This window comes from Cyrtonyx montezumae, unplaced genomic scaffold (assembly GCF_038088225.1).
Source record: "Cyrtonyx montezumae isolate F1298 unplaced genomic scaffold, pur_monq_1.0 scaffold_3, whole genome shotgun sequence".
NCBI lineage: Eukaryota > Metazoa > Chordata > Aves > Galliformes > Odontophoridae > Cyrtonyx > Cyrtonyx montezumae.
Window position 1 is genome coordinate 69,280,592 of NW_027072034.1, and position 21,548 is coordinate 69,302,139.

Sequence of the window (21,548 nt, forward strand, 5' to 3'; positions counted from 1 at the left end):
AATGCTACATGTGCAAGTGCCATAGAGTAATAGCATGTTCAGTTCTTCCTGAAAAACAGTTACAAACCACAGTGATATGCCCACATAAGGCAAAAAGCTTTCACTCCCACTGAAACCTTAATATTTAGAAGGGGTCAACATGGAATTGCTGTCTACATAGCTCTGAGAAATGTCTCTGAATGTATGTGCTAGAATTATGATTGCAGAAAGGATCCTCCACTTACCAATCATTAATAATATCTAAAATAATAGTTCCCAACACACTTCACACAAATATATTAGGATACCTATTGTCCCTTAGAATTAGATTAAGTGTAGAAACTAACACAAAACGAAAGAAAAAAAAGGCAAAATAATAGTCTCAGTTCAAGATGAGGAAAAGCAGACTCGTTTACAGGCAAAAAAAGAATGGCAAAAATCTTTCCTAGATAAAATCTTGCTCTCAATAATTTTTAAACTGTTTTGTCTAATTAGTATTTTAAACATTTGCTATTTCGAGAAATGAATATAAATCAAAACACAATCACCTACTCTAGTTGTGATCCCACCTGGTCTACAGGGTCTACAGTGACACATCTAATGAATTTGGCAGCTGGATAATGTTCAAACACGATTTGAGGAAAGAAGAGATACACTTAGCTTGTGTTATGTTAATTATAAGCAGAATCTTTACTTAAATGAAGATGAGGGAAGAGAGAAAATAGGCTTTTTGCATGCATTTTGAGTGAGCCATCTCAAACAGGATGACAACAGAGACAAGGCTGTCAATTTATCACAAAATGAAATAGACGATGCCAGGTAAAGTACAGAACCAGAGTATTTGGTATCTCTGCTACCTTAAAGCATTCCCCTTTTCTGAATTCAGGAATGGGAAAGCCCCATTTTAGTAGAAATCAAGAAAAAGAATATAAAAATTAAGTACCTGTCATAAACATTATTATTAAAATATAACACAATACCAACTAAGAGTTTGTTAGTTTGGCTTCTGGTTTGCTTGACACAACAGTAGAACAACAGGACAGAATAAAGCAGTAGAGTCACCAAATTACTATATTTTAAGAATACAATGCCTAGAATCAAATTTTAGAAAAAAAGTGGAAAAGAAGATAAAGACCATTAAAGTATTAGTTTATTTCTGAATCACTTTTATGTTGCTGTTTCTTGAGGGCTTTTTGTTTCTTTTTTTTTTCCAAATAAAAGTTAGGCAGAAAATACTATTTTACTGATAGTTATTTTTTCTGTCAGTTATGTTTTTATAAAATTGAGGGTTTTTTTCCCCCTCACATCACACCACTTTAAACTAGTTTTAACATGTCTCCACTTTACTACAGAAGTTCACTATAGAGCTCTTACATAAACATGCTCATTAGGTGCTGTGAAGTCTACAATACAAAACGTGCTTTTATCTTCTTAAATTACACTACTGTGCTAGAGATGAAGCACCAATTTTAGTACTGCTTTTATTGGACCTCCTTGCTACTTATTTCAACACAACTAGAAATATTTTAAATATACCATGAATATAGTTTGCATAGATATATATCGTTACCACCTGCAGTAAACACGGACAACCACCTTGGCAGACAACTAAGTAATCTTGTAAATGTTGTGAGACAATTTCCTTATGCCTTGGCATTCAAAGAAAATGTAGACAGACTAAACTGATAAAGCAATTGTTTTTTCCATCTCTTTAATGGCAGTGATTTAGTTTCTCTCAATTCCAAAATAAATCGAGCACCTTCTGTATTTGATGTTTAAGTATGTGTAGATTTAACTTCTCCCACTAAAGAACAATAGAGACACTATTCGATATGCTATTCAATAGTGTCATTTATTTTCAGCAAACTTTGAACAACGGCAAACAACCTGAGTCAATCCCACAGATTTTTGTATTCTCCTCTTTCAGAGGATAGCTGCTCATTTACCAGTATGGAAATCAGCAAGCATGTCAATGAAACGCAGATGGAAAAAATAATATTTTCAGTTCCAACACTTTCCCAATTTTGTTTGCAATCTTTATACACATAAAAGAGAAAATAACATACATTTTTACCAATTTCTGATCAACCTAAAAGAAACATGACTGTTACACCTTTTAAGCATTCAGTTTTGACTATAACTGTATAGAATTTTTAATATTTCAGATATTAGAACTAAAGAAAACTTTTTTTTTTTACTAAACCTAGTTTACTGTAGAGCATCCTGCACTTAAAGGAATAGGATGGATAACTTCAAAAGTTTAAAAAAGGAAAACTGAATTCATTATTGCATTTCACTAGAGGACAGGGGATGGGGAATGACATATAAGGCGCCATCAATCATCCAGGACATCATTTTTTTCTCTTTCATTGAAAATACATTCAATTGCTCTAGTCTTCACTGTTTTGTAATCTCTCCCTCTCACATCTCTTCACCTTCTCCCCTTTTCAGCATGCAGTCAGGAGTCTATTCCAGTCACATAATAAAAAGGGTGATTATGCAATGGTGCCCCTCTTCAACAAATAAAGGCATATAACATTAACTAAAAAGAACTGTGTAAGCAATTCTTCAGCTCTGAATATAAGCTCAATATTGCTTATGCTATCCAACATATATCACCAGGAAAGCAGCTTACTGTTCCATTTATGAATCCTTCCAAAACACTCAATAGGATCACCACTTTACTTACAACCTGTTTCTGCTTGGAATTAAAGGTTTGTAACTACATTCAGCTAATTTTCTCACTGGATAGGCTGGTGCCATCACTAGTTATCTGATTATACATAAGAATAAAAGGTAATATGATGTGAAGCATTATAGTATAATATTCAAGCTTTAAGATTATCTAAAATTGAGTTAACTTGAACATAGATCCAAAGATTAATAGGAAACAACCCAAACAATAAGTGATTAAGAAACACGCTAAAATGCACTTGTTGCATAATTCAAATAGGCCCTCTGAATTCATCATTCAAAATTATCCGAGATAAAAGAAATAAAAATAGGTAAGCATTTATCCTATTAAGAAACATAGTGTGTAAATAAGTTACTACACTTGTCACTCAGTTTAATTGAAATTGTGAGTTACAGTGAGTTTCCTTTAAATGACCTATGATATATAAGACTACTTCTTCAAGAGTGACCTTCTTAAACAGTTATAATCCTCATTAGCTATTAAACTGTCAGTCAAGAGTACAGCCTAAGTACAATACACAGAGATCTCTCTATCTATCTATACATACACATATATACACTTTTTTGGGGGGGAGGGGATAATTACATGAACCCACAGAATTTGGATTTAATGTTTAAAGATATTTGCACTGTAAACATAGCCAGTTTATGGCAATTATAGGCAAGCAAGGGAGAGATATGGGAGTACAAAAAAAAACAGTAAATTGAACTTGCACATACACAAACCCTAATAAATAACAGATTAACAAGGGACTAGAACTCTTAAGTCACTGACTGATGAGTTGTTGAAGGAACTACTCAAGCACAACCTTGAAGAACTTTGTAATTGATAACAAGATAAATTATGCATTTCAGGAGGATATTTAGAGGAAGAACTGAAAACAAGAAAAGGGAAAAATCAAAGTGGTTCAGGTAAAAATATGCATAGCAAAACTAGAGGAGACAGAAGTAAGCTGGTTGCCTTTCTCTCCCTCTCTCCATGTAAAACAATTACAAATACTCAGCACACAAGACAAATCCCTCCCCACTCCACTACCTCAGAGAACACAAAGTAAATTATATTAAATGCAAATCATTACCTGGCATTAACCTGTTGACATGTACGGTATCTCTAATAGGAAATAAAGTGTGCCCAGACTGAGTCTCTAGATCTGGACCAAACTGCTTGCAAAAGGCTCCACATGCAAATCCTTCAGTGTCCAAAACAAGATGCCTGCAACCAAACTGCCTACTAAGAATGACCCCTGCTTTGTATTAACTGCTCATACCTCTGGAAAGTTTTGGCTAGCCAGGGCCAAAACCTTCACTGCATTTTAACAATCTTACAGTTTGACAGCAGACTTCCAGAGTTCACAAGTTTTCTTCAGCTTTTCTTATTCTATTATTTTATATATCAATATATTTCCTACTTACATATAATGTATATAAAATACAAACATATGTTAAGTGTATATGCATATAATATGTGTATGTAAGTATATACACATATATATAAAACTTATATGTATTCTTATAACTATATATGTTCATACATCTGAAAAAGATAACTGCACAAGCTTTGTAATTATGTACATACACAGTTATGGATCTCAGAAGAATAACAAACTGAAGACAATTACTTAATTTTAAAAATTAATTACTTAATTTTAAATTTTAAATATTTAGCAAATCAGATGAACTTAACTCAGCATATTTTAACCATTAAGCAACCCAAATTATGTTTTTCAGCTTGGCAAGTACTGAAGCTTTAATATAACTGGCTAAGAGATTATTATCACTAAAATACTTGAAACTATATTGTATACTTACTTTGCATAATCAAAGAGCCTGCTGTCCCAGATCCGATGAGTTCCCCTAGATCCAGAATGGAAGAAACAAGAATCTGTACCATCGAATTTGTTGAGACCATCTTCTGAGTTTTTTGACGCGTGGCTGTGCACAACATCCAGAAGAACAGTGATACCCATTGAATGAGCAACATCAATCAGTTCTTTCAGATCATCTGGAGTTCCATAACGGCTATCGACGTTAAAAATAAACATGTTATGAGGGGAGTCGCAAGAACTTAAGCCAAAAATAGCTAGCATCACTAACAGAGAGTATATCAATGTCACTAGTTCTTCACCGCCTAAGTTTCCAATTGTACATAGATTCTGTTGTTTTTTTTCAGCCTCTGAAGTAGCAACTTAACGGTGAAAAAGATTTTTTAACTATGAAATGCCATCACCCACATACGCATGCAAAACACATGCAGAGACAGCTGAAGCTGGATTAGATGGAATATATTGTGGTGACTAAAGTTACTTACAACTTTTGTTTTTATGATAAGTGTTTTGAGAAACACGTGATGAGTATGACAAATTGATATTAGATTGAAGAAGTCATTGCAGATGCCTAAGCCTGTACTTTCTTCTTCCATTAAACATGTACTTGCAATCAAAGACATACTGATTTTAACAGATGGAAAGGTAAAAGAACAAAAGAGATTAAGTACTTATTACCTACCTTGATGCTGCAAAGAAGCTTGTGACCTGATAACCAAAACTGGCATAATATGCATGTTCCATAACAGCCATCAGCTGAATACAGTTATAGCCTATAGAAATAACAGAAATATATTTAAAACAAAACAAAACACACTTGCCTCAAGAACGGGTAACAAAAACAAATTCAATTCCTGTAACTTATCAGTTCCACTTTTTTTTATCCTTTTCCTATTGTAGCTGGTTTAACTCTAATGTATAGTTAACAACTAAATACAAATTTGCCCTCTCTTCAGAGATAATTCTACTGAATAGATCATACATACATGACCTTCCTTTGAGAATGGAAGGTTCAATCATCAAGTAATCTATGTAAAACTTAATCTTTCAAAAGAAAGAAAATACAGGAGTAATGTGTTTTTGTTTTGAATTTACCGAAGAACCAAGACAGTACAGAAGCTTAAGTGACTCTATCTTGCATCACCTAAAATATTTCAGCACAAACAAGAGAGCGAAATCTGAAGGAGAAACTGAGCACTAGCAATGAAACTACTTCACTACTATGCCTCACCGAATCTATAATTAACATCATCAAATAAGTGCGCCAACTTATAAGTAAATAAGGACAGTGAACAAAAGGTTAACTTTCAAGTTTCATATACAATCTGCTTAGCCGCATACAAAAACATAGCTTCTCTTTATTAGTCTAACCAAGCTCTCCAATTGTTAGTGTAAACCATAAACTTTTGTTGTTGGTTTTGTTTTCAGGTTTTGCACCCATAAATTAGTTATTCACAGATAGTTAGCATAAGCTCAGCAGTTTGTCAGATAAATGATGTTTCATAATTCAAGCTCATTGCATTTATTATTATTTACAGCATTATTGTAAATAAAAACAATTGTATAGCATCAAATTAGTATGATTTATACTATTTTTCTATCATTCATGCATGTTCCTACAAGTTAATCATATCTTAGTATTTATTCCTAAATACTTATGTTTTTAAGCTTGTCTGGACAAATAAGATATTTCAAAACTGAGTCTAATATCATTTAAAAATACAACTTAAAAAAAAGAGAGAGAGAGAGAGAGAGAGAGAGAGAGAGAGAGATCATTCCCACAGAGTTTACTCATTTAAATAAGAAGGAAAACTGCCTATCATGTTCTGTATGTGCCAGCTAAACTTTGAATTCCATTTATGGTATATCAGCCTTTTAACAACATTTCTTCTCCCCCAAAAAAGAATTGATACATAAAGCAGAAAGTCATCATAATTCTGTTGAGATCATTAACCTCCTGGAAAGAAGGAACTGCTTTGGCATTAGGGAAAGAGGCACAGGTATTTAATGGGCCTTCAGATTTGCAGACTGCAAACTCCCACCATGCTTTGTGAAACACTGACTCAACAAATAAGCCTACAAGAAAACCACATACCTTCTTCAGGCACTCTGATAAATAAAAAAATCAAACTACAGATACAGACAGACACTATCTAAAAGCTTTCAATAGCGTATGTCAAGATTACATGACATTTGAGTGTAACAATACATAATTCATCACAGCGAGTAGAAGTTAACAAGTTATAACATTGTCCATTGCATAAACAGTGCAAAGATGCCACAAGAGTTAAAAAAACAATAATTCAACAGATTGAAGTTAACAGTTTGCTATGCTTCTTAATTTTATCACACCAGCTGTTTCACATATACCCTCCACTATGCTAGAAGTTTCTTTGTAAGAGAGGATTTCTTACGTTTAAAGTTTCCATATTCTGACACCTCATAACAACTGTTACAATTATTAAGGGATAAAAGAAAACAAACAATTAGCATGTTAAAAAGGACAGTCCTTTCTATGTCTTTTCTAAAAAGCAAGATGTACATTAGCAGAGAACACAGTATTTTCCAAAAGCTATCAACCAACAGATCTGTTGTCGAAAGAAAAGCAAGCCATGCCAAAAGCAAGTTGCCCTCCAATAATTGTCTTGATTTCTGAGATGATATTTTATTTTAAAATCTGTTGACTGGATTTGGGTAGAAAATTATACTCCATTTCACATTTCTTTTCCATAAATTTAACTTTTTTTTTTCTCTGCCTTAAGAATCTTTTACTGCAATGTTTTTAATCTGAAAACACACAAAAAAAAACCAAACAGCAACAAAAAAAAACCACTCAGACACTTGATAATTGCATATTATAATAAGAATACAAGCACATATCTGTAAGCATTTGTGTTATTACTTACCAAGATCCTTTATTCTGGGTAGTACATTAAATGTGAAGTTTTTATAAGAAGCTATTTTCCCTTCTGGGGAAGCAATTCCCACATGAGATTCATAGATTCTCAGGCTTTTTAATTTCTTGGGGGAACGATGCTTACGCTACAAAGAAAAATAAAAACTGATTGTCAACAGAATTCAACAAGAAATATGAGACGTTTACATCTAATTGGGATTTTATTTTTTTTAAAACAAAAATCTTATATGAAGAAACAGATAAACTATTGTTTAAGATATACTTTTCCCCCAATGTTTTTCTCTTCTAATGTCTCCCAATTAAAAATAAAGTTGCAAGATTTTATTTCCTACTCTTCAGTTCGGTACTTAAGTGAAGTCAACAAGTTAGACAAAAACAGTTAAAATACACACAGAGCTACGTATCCACAATGAGTAAGCAGAAGTTTAAGTATCTCTCTTACTCATAAAGAGTCCATTCTTTTTAGCTGACAAAACTCAGTGAAGGCTTGTCCTCAGCCTAGGTATGTTCTTGCCTCCTTTTTACTCTGGTCCATAAAAACTGATTTCCAGTTGATGGAAATCAAACTTTTTAATTTGAGCAATGCTTTCCACATGGTTTCTTATTGTAACCTTCTGGACAAAACATTCAGAATACAGCTTAACAAAAAGTGGTATGTTGACAGGCAGTTTATGTGTTGAGCTCAAAGGGTTTAATAAATGGGGTTGCATCAGGCTGGCAGCCAGTCACTGGTGGGGTTCGAAAGAGCTCTGTGTTTTGGCCAGTGCTCTTCAATGGTTCATATGCAACTTAAATGCAAGACTCAGTGGTATGCTAATTGAGTTTTAGGATGACACTGGATTTGGAAGAGCTGTTAACTCCCTCAAGGGCAGAGAGGTCTTGCAGAAAGATAGTGACAGATCAGAGGGCCAGGCAATAACCAGCTGCACAGAGCTCAACAAGAGCAAGTGCTGGGTTTGTCATTTGAGACAGAAAAACATTGGATGCACATACAATCTGGGGAATAGTACTGGAGAGCAGTCCTGCAGGGATGGATCTGCATATTTTATCTGGCAGCAAGTTGTATCTGAGTCAGCAGCATGCCCTGGTAGCCCAAAGAGCCAATTGTATGTACCCAGCCCTTGCAGCTGTACGATTTTGTCGCTCAGTTATTTCTTTTTGTAGAAAAGTTAGGAGTTACAGAGCATGAAGAAATGGAGTATACCAATCAATTCACAGGGATTGTACGTATAAATTCGAAAGTTACTGTAGACTACATAATTTTTATTTTTAAAGAGATTCTACCTGCAAATTATTCTTTCTCTGTCAAGGAGATACTTCATAATTTGAGGTGCTAAAATCTGACTTGAAACAGAACTTGCAATACCTCTCTTACAAAATACTCTGCATTTTGCATGAGAATACATCTTACTGTAAAACAAACAAAACAAAACAAACAAAAACAGAAAACAAAAAGTATGACGATATGCCAGTCAGAAGTTCTGACCACTTTCCTAGGCTATTTATATATCAGAAGTTGTCCCACTTGGGGAAAAACCCTGTCCTCCTTGGAGCACTGAGTGAAAAGTAAAGGGCTATAAAATACGTATACAGATTTTCCCAATATGAAAAAAAATGGAATTACACTGGAGCGCAAACACCTTATGTTTGAAGACTTTTTCTGACTTCATACAACATTAACTTATTACTGGCATTGAACTTTGTACATGTAGCTAATTCTAAACCTAACGCCCTCCCCAAGAGCTGAGTAGGATTGTAACCACCTAACCCTGGAAGAATTATCAAACTTGCCCATCATGTGGAACATGAAAAGGAAAAGCAAAGATACTGTTTTAAGGGATAGCCACTGTCTGTAAACACCATGGGACATAGCAAAAGTAGCTCAGAAACATCCATCATTAAGTCAGTTGTTTCTAAGTGTTGAATACACACCATTTCTCAGGTGGCTATTCCAGGTGGCAAGTTACTCTCTTTTCATGTAACAACCCTAAATTTTCAAAATAGAGTTACAAATATGATGTGATACACATCTTCATACACCTCTCAAAAATAATATTGAAGCCTTACTATATATGTCTGTGGTGGATCCCAGTGTACCCAGTCGTAATTCACTTTGCCTTCATAACGGACTACATATCTTGCCCATGGTGAAATACGATAGAGGAGTTCACCATTTTGAGCACGAATCACCACCTACAAAACAACAATAACATACTAAAGCAGACTCGCAAAATTAATGAAACATTCACTGTAAACTATATCAGAAAATGAAATAGTATAGTACACAGAAATTTAATTTAAAGAATAAACAAATACATAATTCTAGTTAAGAAAGAGTGACCCTGTTCATAGGCAAGCAGGGTTTGTAAAGCAATAGCAAACCAGGCATGTCAGACACACAAATGATGTTCAGAAACAAAAAAGGTGAGAATATATAATGTAAACTTCATGTAAGTAATGGGAAAATAAGCCTTTCTGAACAGATTACTGACAGCTTCCCTTCTCATCACTGCTGTTTCACCACCACATTCTAATAAATTTAAGCAGACAAGTAGTATAATGCCACCAAGATGAGAACCATGATTTGTTTACTATACCAATTTTAATATCTTAATTTCTCTTCTTCTCTATGCTTCATGAATCATGGCCATGACAATATAGATGAGAAACAGATTTACACAAAAGGTACAGAAAAGCTTCCAAGCCAAGAAGATGGTAAAGAAGAAAATTAAGATTGCTGGATTCTTCTGCTGCCTTGCAGTTTCTCCAGTTGTTTTCACCAATCTAATGCTAAAGTAAAGGTAAGCATATAATTTGGTGACAGCTAATATTACAAAGGAGTTGAAAAAAAATGACTTTTTAATTCCCCCCAAAAAACTTACAAAACTTCACTTTGCCAGAGTGTGCAATTGGACAAAAGAAAACTATTTTGATTATTATCAATTTACATAACAAAAGCATATTTGAAATTAAGGACAGTATCAGGGGCTCTGTCTGGTGCTGCACAAGCACAGGTGCTCAGAATCAGAAGGCACACAAAAACTTGTTCATTATCTGTATTTTCCTTCTTATTCTGTCTTATTAAAGCAGTTAACAAGAAGTCAGTTGTTAGGGTTTTCCTTACTAAGATCCTGAAAATGTCTATTCCATCCCTCTCACTCATTTCGTCAGTGTAAAACAGTTGTCAGCCTTGTTAGGCTTGTTGCCATTCAAGCAATGACATAGAAGAATTGCAGATTTAGAACCTAGAAACACACAAGTAACTGAAGCCTTTCATCTAAACTTCTTTATTCTGCATTTGTTAGGAAACCATCTCTGCTTTTATTTTTTGTGTTGGCTTTGGTGGTGTGTAAAAGAATGCTATAATAGTAATGAAGGGTAGAAATTGAGTTTTCTCATCTTTAATTAAAAACAGTAAAAATAATAAAAATAAAAATAAACTTCTTCGCTCTCATTTCATAACAAGTAGGCTGGATTAAGACAATTATGAGCACTTACATTCTTGCCTGTGGTGAGTTTTTTTTATTATATTTTGATAGATTATCTGTATCCTCATCTAATCACATGAGAAAATGATGAAAATAAGTATACATGGCAGGTTAATGGAAGTTGGTTGAAAAAAGTAAAGAAATGTTATTGCTATGTCCTTAAGTGTGTAATATCAAAGACTCTTGCACCTTAACTTCAGTGATAATTGAAGACAGGCTTTGCTGACAGTTACGTTATTGCATACTCTGCGCAGCAACATGAAAAATTCATTGTGCCAAAGTGCTGTGCTAGAAAGTGGAATAAAACTTATTTTTGCAAATTGTATCAACAATAAGATCCTTCTGACCAATATCATTGATGCAATTTGCATATTACTTTTAAAAACTACCTACTCTTTCTGACAACACACTTCTGAAGATGTTATAGCTTTTTCATTAAGTTTTTTCCAATTTATCTATAAGAAATAAGAAAGAATAAGTTTATTTAGAACTATTCCAAGTTATCAACATAGCATTTTCAATTATTTTTTTCCTAAGTTTACATAACTCTTTTCTTAAATTTACCTGAATGTCATTTATGAAACTTAACTATTAGGCTCTGTAATTCATTTTATAATTCCTCTGCATGATAGTATGGAGGAAAAGTGATTCATAAATTACAAACAGACTTAAATTTGATGAAGTGTTATCTGAACATAGAGCCCCTATACCATTATATTTAACTGAGGAATGACAAAACACTGCAAAATCTTGAAGGGTGCCCCAACACAAATAGAAATTCAGCTCAAGACTGATAAAATTCTTCAAGAAAATGGTTCAAGTATGTTTCCATAGTTGTTTAGACAGTTCTTGAAACTACTAATTAAAATGAAAGGGTTTTTTTTTTTATATTTAATTCTTTTATATAACACATGTAAAACTAAAAGATACATAAATAACTCATGCTCTACTTGCCCACAGTACTACCCAAGATTCATTCTTTGCAGTGCTTATAGATAAGATGTAGCTACCATGTACAGGCTGCATACACTTCATCAGGTTGTACATACAGGAAAAATACTGAATATAGTCATTACACAACATACCTATGAGTCTACTTAGATACTTCATTTTTTCTCTTAATTTGATTTTTTTTTTTTACTAATTTTAAAATAATATTTAAAAGTTATTGTGCATAACCTAAGCTCGCTACAGCTTAGTTCATCAACATTTTATAGCTGAGTTTACATTTCCCAATTACCTAACTGATGTTCTCTACAGAAAAATGTATAAAATTATGATGCTCATTAAATAGGCTGATTCAGAATGGTCTTTGAATTTACCTATCTCATTTTTAAGAGGTACGTACCCATTCTTTGCTTAATATATATGAGGAAGGACATTATACTATTTAGTATAAACCCTATAATCCCATTAATACAGCTCTAAAATGAATAATACCAAAACATGATATGTATTTGTCACATGGATCAAGCAAACTAGCAACAGTTTAACATTTAAGTACAACAAACCTATTTCATACACATTAAGCTTTAATGAAAACTGTAGATGAAAATATTCAATATATTTTCAATTTTATTACTATTCCTTCAGTTTTTGCTGACTTTCAGAACAGCATTGTTTTGCTGGCTTTTAAGAACATGGGCCTGTTGGAGCAGGTGCAGATGAAAGTCATGAAAATAATAAGAGGGCTGAAGCACCTCTCCTCTGAATGGAGGAGGAGAGAGCTGTGGTTGTTCAGACTGGAGAAGAGAATACAGTTTCGAACCTCTTTCTTTAGCTCTTGGGATTTAAATCCCTATTTAAACACCAACTACGTTAAAATGGTCAGGAAAGAGATTAATTGCTTTTCATTACAGAAAAAATCTCGAAGAGGTCAAGTACAAGGAAAAAAGGGAACTCATGTTTTTCACACAAAATAATACATCCTCATCCATTTTACGTTTAAAGTTATCTATTAAGCGGCCAAGACTACGTTAAGAAGAAGCCACCTACATTAAGACTTCTTTTTATCTTCATTACCAATAGACAGAGTATTATTTAATGAGTGCTGCTCTACAACTAATGTCTCCTATTTTATTATGTTGGCCCACAACATCAGAGGCAGATATTGGTGCTATTGCAGTAGAGACTGAATCCTTCCATCAGTATTCCATTACATTTTGTTGCTGTGTGACAGATGGCAGTAGAGGGGCAGCTGATAAAATGGTATCTGACATGGAAGTGCATATGAAGCAAAGGTGCGTAACTGAATTCTTCTTCCACGTGGAAGAAATTACACGCACTGATGTCCGTTGATATTTTTTGCATGTTTATGGAAACCAAGCAGTGGATGTGAGCACAGTGAGGCATATAAAAAATAATGTTTTGTAGCTGAGAATTAATTCTATCAAAGAGTGTCACTGTGTTCTTTGTATCTGTTCTATTTCTTTCCATGGATACTACAAGGCATTAATTTCAGAGAGACCTACATAGTACCAGCAAACTGCATAATACATAAGCAATTCAGTATTTTTTTTTTTTTGTGGAAAGGAGGACGCATCTCACAACAGTTAATCTAGTGTGTATTTCATATTTAGAATGTTATACAAAAATTATTTTATCTACTTACCCATACTTCTTGAATTTCTTATCCACTGGTAATTTTTAGTGCAAACTTCCAGAAAATTCAAGATTAATCATAAAGAATTTGCCTACAAACACTAGATATACCGCATCCATTGTTGCTTTTTTTTTTTATCCCTCCAGTGGTAAATATTTGAACACAAGATGTATAAACTCTGGCAACCACAGAAGCCAGAAGCACACAACATTCAAAGTGAAATATCAGTACAAGTACACATTAAATAAATCCTCTCAGACAGAGATGCAAACATCAGAAAGATAGAATGAACGGGCACAGATATATAAATCATATATGCATAAACGTAGAACAATAAAAAGTTAGAGCTTCTGCTAAGCTCTCATACGTAAAGTTTAAAAATGTGTGTTTTTTTTTACATTTTCCATTATACAGATGTTTAAACGTTTCTATTTGAAACATTCAGCACACCTTAAGTTTAGCAACTAAGACCACTTTGATTAGTGAAGTAGATTTCACAGATGAGTACACCCAAGGTAGTGAAAAGATGCCTTGGTAACCTGAGGCACCAATGCTACTGAAGTGATTAATTTTGAAGTAAGAAATTCGACATCTAAGTAAAACCACCATAAAATTTGGAAGCTACAGTTGTAATAAGAGCAAATGTACATTAAGAAATTGCTGACCTTGAAGGTATGTAAAAACTGGTGTGCAAAGATGCATTCCTATTTTAAATAATTCTGGACTAACACAGGAAAAAGTAGGACCTAAATCTCAGAATAATGTTAGTATCAAAATGACAAGGTGTCTGTCCCACTAGAGTAGAGGAGATTTATAAAATTGAGAGTAAGCTGTAGGATAAAACTAAGTGCATTCTCAAAAGCAGTCTATTACATTTAGCAAAAAAAAAAACAAAAAAAAAAACAACCAAACAACAACAACAAAAAACACTCTGAGGGCAGCCTAGCCTTACAGAAAAGGCAATAACACACTGGAGTAACTGAGGAACTGAAACAGTTCCATTTAATTTAATGGTGCTTCCAAGGCAGGACAAGTGAGATTCAGTGGCCTCAATTTACACATACATTAAATGTTTTAGAGCCTTTCAAATACCCCACTATTCTCTCTGTGTTTCCAAAGTAGCATCGGTGTTCCGTACAGCCTACAAGACAGCTATCAATCCCTTGTAGAAGTCTCTGGCATTTAAATTAAAACGAGGCACTTACAGTCAGTCAGCTTTCCTTATACTCTGAGTTAGTGAAAAATTTTGGTTTTTTACAACCTTTAAACCACATCTTTCTTAAATTATTTATGACAATGAACAGTCTGAAAGTTTTGCAAGTCTAATACTTGTAAAGCTCAGCAACAAATAAGAATTGGTTAAACAAAGTATAAACTTACATGCAAAATAGAGCTTCATGTGATTGTGCTATTTTTATGACAGACTGAAGTGCACAACAAAACACTGTTTAAAATGCACACATGTTTATGAATATCATTTCTTTCTTTTTGTATTGCTATTCCATCCTTATTTTCATGTTGGCTTTACCTGGCTATCTCACCTTCCTGTATATACACAGATCTTCAGAACAGCACAACAGAATCATTCAACTGATAGATATATAAAAGATCATACACAATTTCTTTCCCATTTGTAGCCTCCACGCCCACTCCTTTAGCTTTCAATTCCTGCCAATTTCCATACACAAACGTTATTTTCAGTTACAATATGATTCCTGAAGTCATCTACCTCTGTTTCTCACTAATAGTGATGCAGAACCAAGCACTGAAAACTGAAAATAAGGAACTGTCATTGAGACATCGTGATTAGTATTTTTCAAATTAAAAACTAGAGATTTTTTTTCCTGAAAAAACACTCCTGCAGATGATAAAGAATTAAGGGTGATATTTTACACTTCAGTAAATTTGTTATACCATGGCTTGACATATATACTAGAGATGAGGAGACAGAAAGAATAGAGGAGAAAATAGTGAAAATAACATGCAAAACAATAAACTACTCTGAAACACTGTATTATTATTTCATTATTTTAATGGCTTGAAAGCTCTTGAAATGATTTTTGGTATACATGGCTTTTAATACAGTGATGAAATTAAAATGGCCATCAAACTAACAACACTTAACTCATAATGAGAGTGTGGATTACCTTAATACAAATGTGGAAGTGTCAGTGATTTCTTATTTACAGGGGCAATAAGCTATTATTTCTATATATTATAGCTCATGTTTTTCTCTTTTTTTTTTTCATTTCTGAGAGAAGATAATGTGAATACAAAATAATAATAATAATAAAAGAACAAGAATGGGTACAAACACCATCTCAATTCAAGTTGCACGCATGTGATCTGAAAAAAAAGAAGTGACTGAAAATTTAGAATTATGTCAGGATTAGGTCTGACAGACTCTCCAGAAAGTTTGTTAGATGCTGAAATAAGAATCATTTTTTCCCACTCAATGAAATTTATTAGAAATTAAACATCAAGGTATTTCCCTTCTTCTGTTGTGTGAGGAAAGGAAAAAACACCTTTTACACCAATACTTTTTTTAATAAAATATACACTGCAAGACAAGAATGGTTTTAATTGTTATTTTAATAAAAATAAGGGAAAAGAGAGGAAGTACAGGTTTACGAGAATAGAAAAGAATCTGAATCAATTCAAGTTTATCTCTCTAAAAGTTTGTATCTGAAACATACTGTTGCTATAAGAAAACCTAATCTTACATTTTATGTCATAAATGCAGTTCGGTTTCAAAGCCTGTTCAAGTCACTGATGCAATTCTGCTATGAGATCATTTTTCTTTTTTCTTAAATTGATCATCCTTCTGTCCTCACTTCTATTTCTGTGACAACTTGAGGTAAAAGTTAAGTTTTATAATTAGTTGAAAATAGCTTTCCTCTGAGCAACTTTGACTTTTATTCCTCAAAACATAGCCAGTCCTCAATACTCAATAGAATATATGACTATGATTACTTCTTTTTCTACTGGATGATTCAAACCAAGCATACTTACAAGAGTAAATGACCACCGACTCTGCATTTTACATACACACATGATACTACAGAGCAAATATTACCATTCATTCTACAGGTCATACTGGATTGTAAGCAAAGTACTTCTACCTTGCATCTCATCCAAAAGTAATTTTGCTATTCAGGGAATAACATATCACACATCAAACAAAAAAAAAAAAATTAAAAAAAAAGAGAAAAAAACACAACAGTGCTGCTTCCAGTTCAGCCACATGTTTTTGACTAAACCTCTCAGAGCAAACTGAGGCAGCTTTACAGCTGGCAGATGTGGCATGCTCAACAGTTCCATGTGGATGAGCTCAAATATTCCAAGGTTGGCTTTTCTTCCTGTTCTGGAGTGAGGAATGCTTTTGGTAAGGGAACGCAAACTGCTGCAAAATACAGGACTAGAATGCAGTTTCTTGTCTCCCACAGTTATCTTTAAATGAGGATACATAGAAAATTCAAATGCCTGACAAAATTAATAAAATTAAAATGTTAAAAGCTCCTTATTCTGGAAATGTTCCTTATTCTGGAATTCAACCTGATAAATTTCAAAGAGTCCAGACAGAGAGAGCAATGCCTTAGCAGCCTCTGCAATATGAACAAGTAGACATTGCTTTTGTTTGCTACTGCTTCACTATTTCTGCTCCTGCCTCACACAGACCAGGATGAGCACAAAGTGGGTTGGTGGATGGGTGGCAGGGTAGGAAGAAAGATCAACAAAAGAAAGACCCTAGGAAACTAGTAAAAAACTAGTAAAAAACTAGGAAACTAGTGTCTGAATGGAGACTGGTGACAAGTGATATCACCCAGAGGTCAGTGCAGAGCCAATACTCTTAAATACCTTCACCAATTACATCAACAGTGGGGGTCAAGTGTGTTCTCAGCAAGTTTGCTGATGAGACCGAGCTGTGGGGTGCAGTTGACACACCTGAGGGATGGGATGCCAGTCAAAGGGACCTAGACAGGCTTAAGCAGTGGACCCAGGTAAACTTCACAAGGTTCAACAATTCCAAGAGCAAGGTCTTGCAGCTGGGTTGAGGCAACCCCCACTATCAATATAAATTGGGTGACAAAAGGATTGAGTGCAGCCCTGACAAAAAAGACCTGGGGGTACTGGTGAATGGGAAACTGGACATGAGCCAGTAATGTGCCCTCACAGCCCAGAACGCCACCCATATTCTGGGCTGCATCAAAAGAAGTGCAGACAACAGGTAAAGGGAGGTGATCCTGCCCCTCTACTTTGGGCTGGTGAGGCTCCACCTACAGTACTACATCCAGATGTTAAGTCCTCAGTATAGGAGAGACATAGACCTGTTAGAGTGCATCTGGAGAAGGACCGTAAAAATGACCCATGGAATGAAACACCTCTTCTACGAGGACAGGCTGAGAGAGCTGAAGCTCTTCAGCCTGGAGAAGACTCTGAGGGGACCTGATAGAGCCTTTCAGTAACTAAAGGGAACCTACAGGAAAGAAGAGGACAGACACCACAGACTCCTGCAAGATCTGTGGTGGCAGAACAAGGGGAAATGGCTTAAAGCTTAAATAATGTAGATTTAGGTTAGATATTGTCATCCAAAATCCAGGAAGAAAACTCTAACTCCAGTGCAGTGTTAGAAAGCAGCATTCCTTTATTCCTCAGAATGTGCATCAAGAGACTTGACAAGCAAGCACACCCTCTCAGAGTTCAAGTTCTACATTTATACAGTTAAGACATACATACATAGTACATTGGCACACATATTCATTCTTTCTCAAGGACTCAGATATTTGACTAATGTCCCTTTGGGCATTCTCAGTGGTATCATAGGGGGGCACTTGACCACCTATTATCACCATCAGCTTCATCACTGAAACCATCACTGTGGATCCCAAGGAAAATTTCCTTGCACATTTTGAGGCAAAAGATAAAAGTATTCTATTGTGACTTTAACACTTCTCGTAAGGCAAAGTAATTGAGGCAGAAGATAAATGTATTCTGTTGCCAGCGCAAAATTATGGAAAAGCAAGACTGTTTACCCACTAAAGCTGAAATGGAAAGTTTTAGAACTATCACTTATGGATTTGTTTTGTTAAACTAATACATTGGTTCTTAAACTAACGTACTAATCGCTATTGCTAAGCAAGCCAGCCTGTATCAGTATTAGGAAAAAAAATCTTTCACAGTGATGGTAGTGAGGCACTGGACCAGGTTGCCTAGTGATGTGGTTGATGACTCACCCCTCTCAAGGAGAGGCTGGATAAGCCCCTGCTTAACCTAATCTAGCTGTGGTGTCCCTGTTCACTGCGGGGGAGTTGGACTAGGTCTTCAGAGGTTCCTTCCAACTATTCTATGATTCCAAGTTATTTGTTAAAAAGCTAATTCAGTATAAACTATGAAGAGAAGTTTCAGAAAACACAAAAGTATGTTTCACCTGCTAGGTTGTTCTTCATAAATGGCAAGTCAGCTAAAATGGAAAGGAAAAGTAATAGAACACTCTAGTCACATTACTTCAGGTCTTCCTTTTCCAACTTATTTTCATCATCTGTTCAATATTACTGTCAAATCAAAATTAGTTATTACAAAGCTGCCTGCTTTGGAAGACTGCTCTGAAGAGAAAAATAAATAGGAATGTGTTAAGGGGTCAAGCATTTATTTTAGATTTTTTTTAAAAAGCTGATTAGTTATTGGATACATGTGAATATATCTCAGCTGGTTTTATGTTTAACAATAATGCTGTAGATAACTGACTGTGATTCGGAAGTCACTGTGGGGGGCATTTTCTGTGCAGATTAAATGTATGAAAATATATAATCACACACCAGCCTCTAAACTTATCAGGGATATTCGAAGTTTTTCCCTTCATCCCTCTCGCTGTGAAAAAATAAATAAAATCAAGATATGAAAGAAGCAGAAGCCTAACTCTAAAGTTAAGTCATGCTTGGATTTTCCAAAAGAGGGAGATATAACTCCATTTGTGAATTAAGCAAGTATTTCTATTTCAATGAAGAACCTAAAAACCTGTTTAACTAGTTTACTAGAACAAATTAAAAAAAAAAACTTCTGTCTTCCCCTCCCCCTTCCCTCATTTTCCTGCTTCATCTAGAAGTTTTCTATGCATTTTTGTTACTATATATAATACAGTATCTATTTGGATACAGTATAATTCATAAGACAGCTACAGTAGCCTACTATTACAAAAGCTTCTATGAAGATACAGATATAAATAACATGCGAGAATCAAACTCAAGCAAACAATGGAGTACTGTTAAAAATGAGAGTACTATAACATGGAAACAAGCCCAATATATTTCAGGAGGCACCAGACTACAAACAGCACTTCACTTAATCATCATAAACTACTCTAAAAGTACAAGGGCTACCATAGGAACAAACAGTAAGTACAAAACTATGAGCTACACAAAAGATGACACTATTAGGTATTCACAGACAACAAAGCTACTTCATAAAAAAGAAAATGCCACATATTTACCTTGCAGGACATCATTCAAACTAGAATCTAGAGTCCAGATTTTGAAAAACTGTTTCAAAGGTAAGTTAATAAAAAGAGAAATGGAATATTTAAACACATAATTCAACAAAATATTTTTCCCCACTGCAACTTAACCAGAATCACATTAGCATAACAACAGTGAAGAAGATTAAAAACTATAAAAATTTATATACACAATATAAAAATCTTAATTATTTAATGCATATGAATAGGCTTGGGACAGCATGATTTGAAAAGTAATCATAGTTACAAGGCAGATTACACACAATAAGTGCAACTTATTAGAGTTGTTTCAAGCCATGTCAAGTAGAAAAGAAGCCACTGAAGTACATAATTGGCATACTAAAACACTATGATTTATCCTCTACTATAAAGCATTTGCGTAAAGGACAGCTGATGCATAGTGAACAAGGTTGGGTGGCTGTGGTATAGCTGCTTACTTTTCTGTGCTCTCATTCACAGTTCTTTCAAATTGATGAAGAAACATTTTTAGATAAAGTAGCACAGTTTCCTGTGACTTAATCACAGTTGTTTGCTTGTTTTTGTTTTTTTTTTATAGATGACTGAGATAGCTTTTGGTAATGGTTCTTTCACTGTCCTCCCCTTTCCCTGTTATTTCCCTCCATGAGTTTTGATCATACTTGGTCACAGCCTCTTTAGTGGATAATAGGGAGGAGGAAAAAAAAAAAGGAAGAAAAACACACAATCCTGATGTGTTTTCTGCATTATGATGTCATCACCCAGGGATAAACTCCCCTGAATACCTCTATACACTGCTAGATGCATTAATTTAACTATTTTTGATAACCTAAAAGAGAATACCATTAATAGTTCATTATAATGCCTCAGAAGAAGTCTTCTTTCACTAATGCCTGTGTTGCCAGCAGAGATTTCAAGAAAGGACTTGAGCATCAACTGTATGGAAGAGCTCCATTAGAATACTGAAGTTTATACTCCACCTCATCCTCTGCCTACAATTGTCTAGTGCATACCCATTGTCAGTTGAAACAATTCATCTTTTGTGTGGCTAAACTAAAAGGAAACAATTTTTAAATGGCAAAACCTCCTACCAAGGAATTGTGCAGTCATCACAAGTCACAGGAGAGCTCAGACTGCCAAAATAACTGAACAAAAACATTCTGAAGTGCTGGGCTCAATTTGAAAAAAAAACAAAAACAAACAAAAACCTACAGCTTTAAAAGGCTCTGCAGAGCAACAGTCCACTGTATCACAATGATTTATGGCTGCTACAGCCTCTCTTATGTGCCCATGAGTAGCTGCACATTGCCTATTTGTATTTGATAAACAACGTCAAAAGACCATTTTCATTCCATTGAGACAACTACTCTTCCTGCCAGTAAATTTAATCTGTAGTTAACAGAGAATTCAACAATAACTCGCTAACAATCATGCAATGAAACAAAAGGCAGTGCCGCACACTAAGGCTTTACTTCTCATTTAGCTCCACTGAGGTACTGAATGCATCTCATTATAGAAATGATATGGATATAGATATGCTACCCCAGTCGTGTTCTCT

At 34.5% G+C, this 21,548-nt stretch overlaps 1 protein-coding gene across 2 annotated transcripts in view; it reads right to left on the reverse strand.

The window, feature by feature from the left end:
- Positions 1-21,548, reverse strand: part of GBE1 (1,4-alpha-glucan branching enzyme 1) — a 156,452-nt gene that overhangs the window by 82,658 nt on the left and 52,246 nt on the right. For both annotated transcript variants that reach the window (XM_065741857.1, XM_065741856.1), the window contains exons 4-7: positions 9,481-9,606; positions 7,403-7,538; positions 5,179-5,269; positions 4,483-4,692 (exon numbers count right to left, since the gene is read on the reverse strand). In XM_065741857.1, the coding sequence (XP_065597929.1) occupies positions 4,483-4,692; positions 5,179-5,269; positions 7,403-7,538; positions 9,481-9,606 (563 nt within the window). The remainder of the gene's footprint in view (positions 1-4,482; positions 4,693-5,178; positions 5,270-7,402; positions 7,539-9,480; positions 9,607-21,548) is intronic.